General features: G+C 40.0%; 1 protein-coding gene across 1 annotated transcript in view; it reads left to right on the top strand.

The window, feature by feature from the left end:
* Positions 1-203: 203 nt before the first annotated feature.
* Positions 204-14,550, top strand: part of NPLOC4 (NPL4 homolog, ubiquitin recognition factor) — a 66,017-nt gene continuing 51,670 nt past the window's right edge. The window contains exons 1-4 of the mRNA XM_044456413.1: positions 204-318; positions 5,196-5,276; positions 7,042-7,154; positions 12,999-13,178. Of these exons, the coding sequence (XP_044312348.1) occupies positions 304-318; positions 5,196-5,276; positions 7,042-7,154; positions 12,999-13,178 (389 nt within the window). The 5' untranslated portion in view covers positions 204-303. The remainder of the gene's footprint in view (positions 319-5,195; positions 5,277-7,041; positions 7,155-12,998; positions 13,179-14,550) is intronic.

The raw sequence follows: 14,550 nt of genomic DNA on the forward strand, positions 1-14,550 counted from the left end.
CCGCCGGTTTCGTGAGAAACTTCTTTCTTTTTGAGGGAGCAAGCCCCTTCACACCCTACGTGCGAGAGACCTTCGGCCCGCCAGAGCCGCGCTCTGGCCAGGCGGAGCGATCCGGAGGAAAGAGGCGGCGCCGGAGGAAGCGCCCTGCTCGCGGCCGGATCGTTTCTGCCCGGAACCTTGCTGCCTCTCTTCGCGTTACCGGGCGGGAGCGGTGACGCGGCAGTATTGGCGGCGCACGAGCGGCAGAGAGGGCGGCGCCACTGGAGCCGGGGCAGGACGTGGGCCGGGAGCGGCTGCGAGGACATGGCGGAGACCATTGTAAGTTGGGCTGGGGAGCGAGGGAGGGGAGGGCTGTGGGGCTCCCCCGCCTCCGGAGTGAGGCCTGTGAGGGGAGGAGAGGCGCCCCTTTCCCTTGCGAGTGTGTCGCTTTATTGCTCCCTCCCGAGTCTTTGTCATGGTGAGGGAGGCGGGGAGTCTAGACCGGCCCCCGCTTTAGCGCTCCCCACTTTATCTCTTCTACGTCCCATTCGGCTTTTGTATCTCCTTCAAATGCCTCACCTTGGCGCTGACACGTCCGCCTTAGGTGGCTTTTGTCTGAGCTTATTTTCCATGCAGGTTTTAGGGAGGAGGAGCAGGAGGAAAGAAGCGATGTCTTCAAGTCTTCAGGAGACGGATAGCCTTAAGAGGGCCAACCTCGTTTCACCTTGTTTTTCCTGTGAAAGGGGAAGTTAGCACTTAAGGCTACTTGCGCCCCCCCTTCCCCCGAGAGTTAATATACTGCTTTTCTACTCCATTTTCATCGGAGTGGGAAATACTACCTCTGCTGAAAAGACAGGAGTCTGCAAACTTATACCGGTTTAACAATAATTCCTTTTCCTCGGGGAATAGTGAAAACTGTAGTTTGTGAAGAGAGGGGCTGGGGGCGTCTAACGATCATCATGTCACCAAACTACAACTCCCAGGATTCTTTAGGGAAAACCCATATAATTTAACCTAGCCTAAAATCGATAAAAACTTTTGGTGTGGATATGCCCTAGTCTCAGTACTTTATCTGTTTCACCCCGCTCTTGGGACAGGGTATATTGTTGTTATTACATTGCATTTATATTTTGCCTTTTTTCCTCTAGTGAAAAGTGCAAGGTGGCTTACATAACTCCATTTTATCTTCATAATGACAACCCTGTGAGGTTGGTTAGGTTGAGAGTGAGTGATTGGCCCAAAGGCACCCAGTGAGCTTCATGATTGGGTGGGACTAGAACCAGGCTCTCACAGGTTCCCAGTCCAACACCTTAACCACCATATTGGTTCTACAGGGCAGGCAGTGGGCAAACGGGACATCTGATAATTTGAGTAAAAGCTCATTGTGACTTTTAACAACTCCATTTAATTTTTATTGACTTGAGTATTAGTCTCTTAGAATCTAGGTTCAGTTTTAGTACTATTTATAAAGATGGCTGTGTTGATAGGACATTTTTATGTCCTATCAACAAGCTATTATGTCTTGCTTGTGTACCAGGGTGAGTAACACAAATGCAAAATAGGGATCCAAGACATCTGGGTGAAGAAACTTAGGTTTTTTCTTCAGAGCCATAATGAAGAGGGGAGAAACTTGGCCCTGTTTTTATATACAGTGAGAAGGTTGAGCTAAGGGAGGAACCTAGAGGTATCAAGGATTGAATATGAAACCTACTCTGTTGAAAGTTTGAGCTCTGTTGCTTGAACCATGACATCTTCCCCTTTGATCCCACCAGCATTTGGAAGATGTTTGAAGAATATGTGCTTATGTGCTGTAAGAGCTATGAAAAAGCCATTTCTATTACTACATTACATTTCTATACTGCCAGTAACTGAAGCTCTCTTGAGTGGTTCATAACATTTTAAGTCATTCATCCAGATTTCAAGTAGGCCTGACTATGCTTAGCTTCCAGGGTTAAGCACTTCAAGCTATATTGAAACCTAGAGGCTGAATTACATTATAGTGAGACCCCATGGCTTTCCAGAGTGCACACAGTATATACAACTTAATACCACACAGGTGTGAATGCAATTGTGGTTTCTTCAGATTGGAGCAGGCTGGTGGGTAGTACAAAAATGAGTATTGATAATGAGGATGCCAACACTGTTTTGTGCTGTTACCTCTGTTACTAATTTATTTTGCTTTAGATTTGTATTCATGTTGTTTTTAGAGTCATTTTCATTTTTACTTGTAAACCACCTTTAGAATTCTTTTCTATGAGGTGGCATATAAATACTGAAAAATAAACATGAACCAATAAGTTATTGAATTGTTATGTATTAGTATCGAAAATGCTCCATGGTGTATTTTCTTAACAGTCTCTGATCCTATGCAGTCAGGTAAGTATGATTTAACATAGAATTGGACAGAACATGTTTTAGAAGTTTATAAAAGTTTAGCTTCCCATCGCTGATGTTAACAAATTGTTGGCACTCTTATCTTTGAGACCATGTTGACCAGATGTGCTTGGGGTGACATGTTGATAATGTTTGTCAGCTATGACAATACAAGGAGCAGGGCCTCTGTTTGGAGTAATTGTGACATACAGTCATAGTTTCTGAAACTGAAAGCTAAGCTGTGGTATGACTTAAATATAGTTCTAGTCAAACCTGTTTTTGATAGAGTTGGATCAGCCACTTTGAAAATGTAAGCACTGCCCTTTAACCTGATTTAAATGTAGATGATTATGTGGTATTCTTTGTGATGATCATGCATGCACTTGTTTTCTTTTATTAGTAGGGCATACTCAGAATATTTTTTACTTTTTAAGATTGTCCAATAACCATAGTTCTCTAGGTGGCATACAAATAAAATAATTTTCAGTAGAGGAGTAAGAATTGTAAGAATGACTGACAGATAAATAGTGTTTAAGAAATTCTCTTGCTTAGCTGCTTCTCTGAATATTTTAGCAAACAGGGTTGTTTTACTGCTTGTAAAGGTTTCAAACACATGTCATAGTTGCAAGATTCTGGCTGCAGCTGACATCTAATTTGGCAAGTTACCTGCTGGTTGTATCAGTGCTTTGAGACTTCTGCTGAGGCAGCAGCTAGAAACTATCTGCCCATCCACATCTGGAAATTGCAACTGCTCAATTTTCTTTTCACCTATGCAGCAAGCATTTTAAATGGGACTGTCTTCTAAGAGACATTTGCTGTCTTCAATCACTTTGTGATTTTTACCCTGATAGAGGAGATCTTCAATTGGAAAAGAATAAACCTGTAATGGAGGAAAACCAACAGACATTGGGAAGAGTTGAGTCATGCTTAGGAGATAAAGATGAAAATGTTTCCAATTGCCCAAATGTAGAATGGGAGGAAATAGGCCATGAACATAATAGTGCAACATGATAGCTGTCAAAGAGGCCTGAAGTGTGATAGGAGAAGATAATGCATGCCCAAGACATTTGGGGAGGAACACGCTCTATGGATATTTCTATAGATAGGCTAGGGAGCCTGCAAGCAAAGATGGGAGAGTTGAAGTGCCTGGTTTAAACCTAGATATAGTGGGTATTACAGAAACCTGCTGAAAGAAGAGCCAGTGGAACGTGGTCACATCTGTATTTAAACTTTATGAGAAGGGCAGGGAAGAGTGTACTGGAGGAAATGTTGCTTTGCACATAAAAGAAGGCATACTTTTAAGCAGACTAGAAAACCTAAAACCAAGCAGACTTTTCCACAGAGTTACTGTGGATAGCAACAGCTAGCTCCAAATTAATTTAGTGCTAGTCTCCAAAACTAATTTAATACTAAGAACATGCTGCTGTTCCTGGAACCAGAATGCTGACCTTGAACAGAAAATGAAATCAGGGAGGCCTCAGAACAGGAAAGTATAGTCATAATGGGTGACTTCACTTAACCTCCACCTTGGTTGGATTAATGTATGTTCCAGGAACAACAAAAAAGTAAAATTTCTCAATGCCCTAAACAATTGTGCCTTAAAACAGCAGCCATGGAACTGACCAGAGGATCCTGAGTGGTGCTGCTCAGGACATAGTATCAGATGTAAATGTTTTTGAACCAATTAGAAACAGTGACCACAGTGCAGTTAGTTGTAATATATATTTAAGTAGAAAATTGCTAAGCAAGACCAAAGCAATAATTGTGTTTGAAAGGAAACTTCTCTAAAATGAGAAACATTTTTAAGAGATTAAAACAGGGAGGCAAGAGGGTGAAATTCCTTCAGAATGTTTGGAGGTTACTCAGAACCACACTAATAGCAGCTCAGCTATTAGGATACTGCTGATTAGGAAAGGCAGCGCCAAGTCAAAGAGGTTGCAAGCAATAGTTAAGAAAGGTCAAAAAAGCCATTAAAAAAAGGTTGCCCAAGAAGCATAAGGAGATGTGAACAGATGATAAAAGATACAAAAAATGTTCTGGTGACAGTAACATTTAGAGTTGTTCACATTTGTGCCAGATGTGAAATCTGGGCAGAACTTTTATTAGTACATTTCTGTAACACTTCTCTGCTTGTTTTTCCCCACTGCAGGTGTACTTGAATGTTGCAATAACAGCTTTAGAGTGCTAGACCTTTTTGCATACCGCAGAAATGGAAGACAAGTTAATTACTGATTCAAGGCCAAGCTCACCTTTCTAGAAAGGGTTATCATTAGCTGCTGTTTGTCAGAGTAAATAGCTGTCTTTATTTTTCCATTTCAGAAGATGCTCTACTGTTTTATAGCCCACTGGACTGGTGTGGTTTAACTCATTCTATTGCAGATGGAAGCCCATTTTTTAATTAAAACAAGAGATGCTGGCAGTTAATGATGCAACCTGATGCAATTATTTATACTGCCTGAAAATTCATGAGTTTTTGTGACGAGTTATATGTAATCTTTTTGTCTGTAATTTGTAAACACAGAGGTTCAGTCAGGAAAATGGACTTTAAGTACTCCAAACGTGTATATCAAATCTTCCATAGTTTAAAAACAATCATTGAAGTTAGGTTATATGTGGTTCATAATTCCACTTCTCCTCCTATCAGTTCTATTGAACTTTTTTTATTTTTTTAAACTAAGGCTATTTTAATATCAAGTTTTACAGATTGTGATTATATTGGTTTGGTTCCATGAATTCCAGCGCCAGTCCTCCGTTTCATATTTTTGTCTCAAAAGCTGGAATGTGATGAGTTGTGGCAATTTCTTTTGTCTTACATTCTTTAAAATACTTGCAAATCCCAACAGATAATCCGTGTCCAATCACCAGAGGGAGTGAAACGTATCACAGCAACAAAACGGGAAACTGCTGCAACATTTCTGAAAAAGGTATTGTGGCTTGGCATTCTTCGATGTTCTTCAAGGAAAGCAACTTCCTGTTAGTCAAAACACAACTGGTTTGTGAATCTCTCCAGAATTTGGTTGGATTTACAAATATTAACTCTGTAAATTAAATACGGCAATGATGGCATAACATAATTAGAATGCAGCGGTTATAGCTGTGCAATGCAGCACACATTAGGCAGGATAGTAATCTCTGCAAAATTAAAGTGAGACTCAATTTTGTTATCTGACTCCTTCATCCAACCCTAACACTAACTTATTCTGACATGTCACAAATGTTCTTTCTGTCAGAGGGATATTTTAAATTTTGAAGGGGAAAGGTTAGGGTGACACCTGGCATGCACAAGTCACACAAGAAATGTGCGACTGATTGGTGCTGAGGGATTAGTAAGACTGGTTTGAATAGCCAGAATGCAAAATAAGGATTGTAGTACAACTGTAGTTGTGACGATTTGTACCTTTTCCATAATTATGCAAGAAACAGATTTCTAATACAACTTAAGGTTGCAGTCATGTGCATCTGTCTTAAAAATTGAATTCTGCTGAATTCAGTGGCACATGCTTCAGATCTAGCATTATTTAGGAGTTTATTATTGTTATGTTTATTGGATACCTTTTTTTTACTTAAAATTGCTGTGCAGCATAAAACAAATAGCAATACTTCCATTTTTAATACACTAAGATAAAGCAAATGCACAATTTAAACATAAAAGCAGTCTAAAGTTAGAATGATAGCATATCCTAAAATTAATAGAACAGTAATGAAAAATAGAAGTAACTCAATTTCTCATATGCAGGACCCCACAACAGCCAACCTTAGAATAAAAAGGAGGGCCTTCCTATTGATAGGAATCCAATTGTCAGTGCCGTTAGCAACTACAGTTTTAGCTTTAGTGAGTCCACAGAGTTATAGAAAGTCTCACCCTTCTTCTGAATCTGGAGGTGTGTCAGGACTCTCCTTTATGCCATTTTGTCATCAGAATCATAGAATTGCAGTGGCTCCTCTTGATTTTGCACTGATCCAATAATCTTGCAGGGACATCTTGCTGCCTTTTGAGTATCTGCAATATTGCAGTGAGAATGAGTTCTCTCTTCTCATCAGAGGAGGGCTGAGGCTCAGCTGCCACAATTTCCATTGGCATTGACATTAGCATAAAGTTGGAAGAACCTGTCTTAGGGAGCAGAGGTAGGATCATGGTGACAATACATTTTGGCTGATTCTCAAGGCCAGCTAACAGTAGCTGACCTCTGTCAATATAAGAAGTTGCTTTTATGGAAGGTGGCCAGATTAATCTGTGTTGAGAGTGAATTCCATGAAGTGCTGCTCATGCTGAGCTCCATTCTTCAAAATAGAATTACTGATTAGGGCAACTGTTCAATTTGGCAGCTCTAATGAGCTTCTATATGGATTTGGGTGTTTTCAAATAAGGGTGGACCATGTGATTCCATGCTTTCTGTTTCTGGAAGTATGAATTGTTCCCACGGTGGACTTAGTTATGGTGAACTGCTGGAATTGACAGTAACATGCAAGTCTAAGGAAGGTACTTGCTGAATTGGCAAGATCCATTCATGCAAAATCTTGTCGTTTCCATGTATTGTCTTGTAGATTCTTTGAGAACACATTTCTGATCACTTGCACTTTCATGTACTTAGCTACATCTACATGAAATATTTACATTGTACATTCCATATAGTCCTTAAGAGTTTATCCTTACAGCAAAAGTTCCAGGTGTTATCTCCTCTTTTCTAGGTTGCAAAAGAATTTGGCTTCAGAAATAATGGTTTTTCTGTGTACATCAATAGAAACAGGACTGGTGAGATCACATCATCTCCCAATAAGTCACTCAACTTGTTAAAAATCAAGTAAGTACTCACCAAAAGACATGGAACCATTTTTAGACTAATGTAGGTTCTGCTTCTGTTTTGGAAATCCTACCTATCATTTTACAACAGTCTCTGTTTGATAAGGGAATAGAAATATTTACTTCACTATCCTATGTGTTGTTATCTATCGTATTTATGTCTGTGTGTACAGTTGAAGAAGAGTGTGTTGGTTTTTGATGTTACAGAATATAGTTAGCAGCCAGATACACTAGCTTACATATTCCATACTTTGAAACTGGTTGGCCACAAAAATCTCTTCAATCCATTCTGTGTTGTTGGAACATTGTAAGATAACTTGTCATTTCAGAGCTACAGGCAGTCCCTGGGTTATGAATGTCTGGGTTACGAACAACCCATACATATGAATGAACTGCCAGAAAGCATGTCAATTTAAAAATTCAAATAAAAGACCTACTACATGAAATTGTCATCATGACAGAGGAAGGCCTCAAAGCAGGCCTTCCTGCTCTACCTATCCTGAAAGGGAAATATCTCCAGCATTGTCTTGCTGCAAAGAGGAGGCCTGGGTGGGTAGAGAGGCTAGAGATATTAACATTTTTCCACTTTTGCAGAGTTTCTGTGTCCCTAAACCGGTCAAATGTAGAGGGCCAATATGTGACCCAACTTAACATACAAAATTCAACTTAAACACGAATTTCCATTTTATCGGGAATGCAATTCATTCGAACCCAGAGTCTGCCTGTATTAGTAATTCCAAAATTGCTTGACATCACTTGATTAGTGTACACTGCTGACAAGAAGTCATGGACTAGCCAGCAGAGCAACTTCTGGAAGCAGATGTGGGGAGCAACAGCAGAAAAGGCTCTCTAGAAGAAACTTTCCAGAAAGTCTTTTTAATTGCTCTGAGGTGTTGTTCATTTTATTTTGTCCTTTTTTAGTAGGTTGCTTTTTTCTTAAAAAGCCTCCTTGGTTAAAGTTCTTTTTATGTTTTAAGTGCAGCTGTAGGAAGAGCTATTAATTGTTTAGCTTTTTGTGTAGGAGGACAGTAGCAGTATTGGACAAACAAATCGATTTGGGGAGCAACTTATTTAAAACTCAAACTATTAAATCCAGCTCACAACACACATGTGGCCACATAAAGTTATCTTGAACCCCAGTCCCCTCACTACCACTGCATTCCCCTCAATTTCACACCTACTGATTTCCTTTCTGCTGCTGTTTCTCTTTTCTCGTGATCCTGCTTCCAGGTTGACTACTTCCTTACATTTGTAGTGGTGGTGAAATTACAATCTCAGTGGAGGTTGTTGGGGGATGAGAGAGGCTTCCTCCCATCATTAAGACCTAGTACTAATTGGACAGTGAGAGAACCTTTGATTTAATATCTGCAGAAACATTTCTAGTCTTGGTGGTTCAGAACTGAAGTATCATTCAGATATTCTTGGTGATGACATCTGGTGCTCAGATTGAAGCAGCAGGAGTGCATATCTCTGGGGTGACTATGTTTTAAAGATTTTTTTCTTGGTTGTAATTCTGTTGTGATATATTTCTGCCATATATTTTAAAGAGAGCAATCCTGTGCTCTGTTAGCGGAGCCTCCAGTATTGGAGGCTTTACTCCTTCCTGTGCTGTGCAAGTGAAAGCCGGAAAGACAGACATTTCTAGTATTTTTTGTCCATCCACGGGAGGAAAAAAAACACCCATTACCCCTTTTGCTTTGAAAAGCATATAAAGAGAAATATGTTATTGCCTTCTGTTAAGAATGGGTAGGTTTAAATAAAGTTTAATTTATTTAGGAAATTGAACACATAAACTCTTCAACATAGTTCTATGACAGCTTACATTAAAAAATAGAGCAACGTAATAAATTCTACAATAACATAGAGCAAAATACAGGAAAATCAGCTTCCACACAAGAAACTGGGCCAGACCAAAAAAATTTAAGTATGCTAATATTGAGATACTTGAGTATTTGAGAGCAACAGGAAGAGAATGATAAAAAGCTGCCTTGAGTTCTTTAAGGAAAAGAAAAAAAGGGGTTGATATAAATCTAATAAATAACCCAGCTACAGAGGCAGTTGGTCCATTGGATGATGGCTGAGTTAAAGGAACTGTTAAAGGATAAGGTGATCCTAGAGAAATTGAATTACCTATTTTTCGCTCTATAAGACGCACCTGACCGTAAGACGCACCTAGTTTTTAGAGGAGGAAAACAAGAAAAAAAATATTCTGAATCAAATGGTTTACTAAACTATTTAATGAACTATAACAGAATACAGTAATACTGTATTTCAACCTTGTAAAGTGAACAGCAGTCAACAGTGGCATTAAGAACCATCATCACTGTCATTAACAAAAGAGAGACTTTAAAGTTCGAGTACTCTTCTAGTTTTCGTTGAACACTAGAGTCAGAATTTATGAAGCTCTCTTGCTCACAATCACTGACATCACTTCCTTAGTAGTGGAATTATTGAAGGAATCCACAATCTACACCAGTTATACAAGAGCTGCTGCAGACAATTCAATAACAAATCTAAAAAAGCCAGTAATGTCCACACTGCCCTACTAGTAAATAATAGAAAAAAACTTCTGACAAAAAAATGAGATATTGTACGGTAAATCAAACGCACAGCGGACTAAGTAGCCTTTGAAGAATAAACTTCATACACGAAGGTAATGCTGTTCAAATATCCACTGATCCTAAAAAAAATGTGTCTGATCAACTAACAGATAACTGATGCATGGAAAGCTTCCTGATAATCACGGGCATATTCCCCATCACTTTCCCATGGGCTTCATTAAAAGACGGGTTGCCATTTGAAAACACACACCGACCTGTGATTAACAGCTCTCACCTGCGCCGGAGGAGGGGGGCGGAGCAGGGCGCGCCGAGTGCATGCCAACCAGGTGGTGCCACGTGGGGCTGGCAGCGTGCCGGCGGTGGTCTTCTGGCCAGCGCGGCGGCAGGTCTTGCCAGGTGGTGGGGGTGAGCAGTCCGTCTCTCCGTGCAGCCGGTGGGTTAAAGGCTGTGGCTCCTCCTCCTCCGCACGCCTCCCCCTGAGCGGCACGGCTCTCACTTGCGCCGGGGGGGGGGGCGGAGCAGGGCGCTCTGAGCGCGTGCCGGCCAGGTGGTGCCATGTGGTGCAGGCAGCCGGCAGCATCCCGGGCACACACACATTCGCTCTATAAGACGCACAGACATTTCCCCTTAGTTTTGAGGGGGGAAAAGTGCGTCTTATAGAGCGAAAAATATGGTAATTCTTTTCATCTCTACGCTGCAGAAGATATAGCATGAGATGCTTGTGCCTGAACTGATATTTTCAGGAAGAGAGTCTGAGGCACATAGTGATGGCAAAAGATGAATTTCGCAACCTTATTAACAAATTGAAAGTCAATGAATTAACAGGCCCAGGTAATATGCAGGAGTTCACAAAGAACTGAAAGGTGGAATGATGATCTAAAAAAGATATTTTACATGCCATTAAGATCTGTCATTGTCAAACATAATGTCAATTGCTAAAAATACATACAGGGAGGTTTGGGAAATTATTATCTGTTCTAGGTTTATTGTTAGAGTGTTGGACTGGGAATCTGGGAGATACTGGTTTTAGTTCCCATTTGGCCATAAAGCTGTCTGGGCAGCTAGGGGCATTCACTCACTCTCAGCCTAGCCTATTTCACAGGGTTGTTGTTAGGAGGCATAATTGGGAAAGGAATTGAAAATAAAATGACCAATGTCATGCTCCCTTATACATATCCATGTTGCAACCATGCTCGGAATTCTGTGTGCAGTTCTGGTTACTGCACTTTTAAAAAGATGCTGTAGAATCAGTAAAAAGTTCTGAAAAGAGCTAACTAAAAGGGACTGGCGCAATGCTCTTTGAGGAAAGCTTACATCATCTCAGATTTTTTTGTTTCGAAAAATGATAAGTAAGGGGGTAGCATATAGAAGAGGGGCCTTCTCAGTAGTTGTGGCCCACTTATGAAACAGTCTTGCAAAAAGCAGTTCACCTGGTGCCTTCATTACAGTCTTTTTGATGAAACTACTTTATTCTTTGTCAAAAATGACGTTATTTTCTAGACTTGTTAACAATTTAATATTGATAATTTTAAAGGTGGTTTGTTTTTATAGTATTGCTGTTTAAATCTGTACTGTTTTATATTATTATCCCTCAGCTGTATACTGATTTCCTTTCTGAATATTGTTATGTGTTTATTTTTATTGTTATGTTTTTATTTTATTGTAATCAGCTTAGAGAGCCCCAGGGCTAATACAGTGGAATATAAGTTTAATAAAATAAATAAAGAAATAGACAGACATGATAGAAGTGTAGATAATCATGTATGGTGTAAAAAAAGTGGACATGAAGACATTTTTCTCTTTGTCTCATGTACTTGAATCCAAACTCATCCCATGAAGCTGCTTGGTGGGAGATTCATGGCAGATATGTCTTTACACAGCATGTGATGAAACTGTGGAATTCAGTTCCACAAGATAAAGTGATGGCCACCAATTTGGATAGCTTTAAAAGGGAGTTGGACAAATTCATGGGGATCGGGCCATCAGTGGTTACTAGTCAGAATGATTGGAGTATGTCACTTTCAACCAAGAATGCGTCTGCCTACAGATAAATTGTTGGAATGCTTCTAAGGAATATCTTCTTTCTGATACCAAAGAGAAGAAACTAGAACCAATTGCAACTCTTTTTGCAGTCTGGAACTCCAGATAGTCTTTTTTTTCAATTCTCTACCTGTGATGAAATGAAGGACTATGAAGGCAATTTATCATTTTATTTATTTAAAATATTGATATACTACTATTCTCCAAAGTGCCATAGCAAATTGTTGCAATTAAAGTAATAATACGTGTTAAAATGAAATGGGACAGGGCAGCGGGTAATTATCAAAGGCTGACTGAAACAAATATAAACATTTGTCTGTGAAAAGTCCACAGCGGGGAGGATATTCCATCTTCTATTCAACAGGAGTTCTATTTGGGAGCAGATGACTTGTTGGCTTCACTGTCAGTTTTTGGTGTTACTTTGTGAGGGGGGTAGTTAGCTTTGGGGGAATAGGTTACTTATCAGCCCCCTGGTGAATCAGGCATCCCTCCATCTGCTGATCTTGGCAGCATGCCAATAATTCTAAAAGAAGAGGTAGGGGAAGGTGCTGTTCAATGCTGGAGACTAGAAACTCTACCTTCTTTCCTTGACATCTCTCTTCTTCCTATCAGAATGGGTGGCAGAGATGGGGAGAGGGGAAAGTTTGAATTACATCACAGTGTTGACTCTAAGAGAAATGTGTCTTTAAAAAGTGCCAGCATTATTTGACAAAAAATGAAGCAAAGAAAGAAAATTCTTGAAGGCTACAGTCCTTTTCCTAGTTACCTGGAAGTGAGCTACACAGAATACATACCCCAAAAACCTTCAAGTTATGGGGTAGCATAGAAATGGAATGAAATAAATACAGGTGGACTTACTGCTGAGTAAACATAAAGAGGATTTCTCTAACTGGAACAGACTAATGCTTGGAATCAGAAGTCCCTTGGGCAGAATGCTGCTTGCAGGCACTGGAGGAAAGGGGTCACTTCTTTCTGCTACTGTCTGAAAAGCATCAGAGAGAGTGGTATGGAAAATGTACTGAGGGCATCAAGGGGAAGGGAGAATTGGAAAACAAAAGGGGCCAGATGGCCTACTCTTGATTCAACCCAAGATAAAGTGATTGTGCTGTTACTAATTTTGTAGAGTGAGCAGAGTGCCTCTATGTACTTACAAATTGAAAACTCAGACATTTAGATGTAATAATTAATTATGGAAGTGATATTCATCCTGTAATAGATCGATCATACTTTGTCTTCTTTTGTAGACATGGAGATATGCTGTTTCTTTTTCCATCGAGCCCAGCAGCCTCTTCTTCTGAGAACATGGATACCTCAGTTTCCCAAGGAGTGCGTCAGTTGGGTGTTCCCCAGGTGGTAGAAGATGAAATTGACCAATATCTAATAAAACAAGATGGGAAGATTTACAGAAACAGAGACCAGCAACTGTAAATATTCTTGTGCTTTGTATTTGGACTCTGAGAATTGTTGTGCAATTAATTTTCTGATACATTTTCCCTTATATATGGGGCTTTGTTATTTATGCCCGCCTTAATTCTAGATAGATAGAAAATATGTGCATATTAACATAATGAATGTAAAAATACGTGGTTTATGTTGCAGCTGTCCTTTTTTCTTTGTCCTGGGGGTAAAGTATCCCATTGAAGGGTGTGGGATTAGGGGAGATCTGGGCATGCTTCAAGGTTCCTTGGAGGGGGACAGGACTGAGGCAAGGATTTTTTAAATTAAATGAAGAGAATTGCTCATTTGACAACCTGTACAGGTAGTAAAAAGGTAGGGACCTCTCTAAGAACGTCAAGCTCATAGTTTGAAAACAGTTGTGATAGAGCATCTACCTCTGTCTCTCATACAGTCCATGCTGTAAAGTAGTAGGTTGGAATGCAGAGGTTGTGTGACTTACAAATAATTAATAATCATCTTCTAAAATTCTCATTAAAAATGCAGTCACAGAAGGATTTGTCAACCTACAGCTAAAAACAAAAAGCAACAACTAATAGCCTCTCTGATTTTACCTGCCAATGAAGGAATCTGATTAGCACTGGAAATTAAAAGTTTATTTGGTCCCAAGCCACTTATGGCTTTGTAGCTTGAAATAACATCTCGTCATGTATTGGCCAATGTTAAGCATATCCCAAAATAGGTTTAAAATAATAGAATAGTAGAGTTGGAAGGGGCCATGAAGGCCATTGGGTCCAGCCACCTGCTGTTTCAGGACACCAGTTTACACCCTCTCACTCAGATGGCTGTCCAGTTTCTTTTTGAATGGCTCTAGTGTGGGAGAGCCCTTGACCTCTCCAGGCAACTGGTTCCATTGTCATTTTACTCTGACAGTGAGGAGCTTGTTCCTTATTGGCTGTCCATTTGTTTTCATCTGGTATCTTAGTACAGCAACTTGGCTTATGTGTCTAGAAGTAATAGGCTTAAATAACTGCAGCAAAATTTAAATTTCAGCTCTTACTTGAGCCAAATGGAAATTGACCATGACGGCCAGGTGACACAGTGCAGGTTTGGTTAGCTGTTAGTACAGCTCAGACAGAATGCAAATGCCATTCTCATGAATCCAGCTGTTCCTCAAAAACAGGTGCTTGCCTCACTTACATATTCAGTGAGAAATCCAGTGCATCCTGAACTTATGGACAGATGGATTTCTCCCCACTGAATTCAGAAAAATGATTAACAGATCACATGTAATAACAGGTATCCTTTAATTCCAGTTGTGCAGATATAGCCAGTTGCCTTTGACCAAAAGTATTCATATTTTGAGGTGACTAGATTTGCTGGTAGATTTCAGTGATGCCT

This window comes from Varanus komodoensis, unplaced genomic scaffold (assembly GCF_004798865.1).
Source record: "Varanus komodoensis strain SLA01 unplaced genomic scaffold, ASM479886v1 scaffold84, whole genome shotgun sequence".
Lineage (NCBI taxonomy): Eukaryota > Metazoa > Chordata > Lepidosauria > Squamata > Varanidae > Varanus > Varanus komodoensis.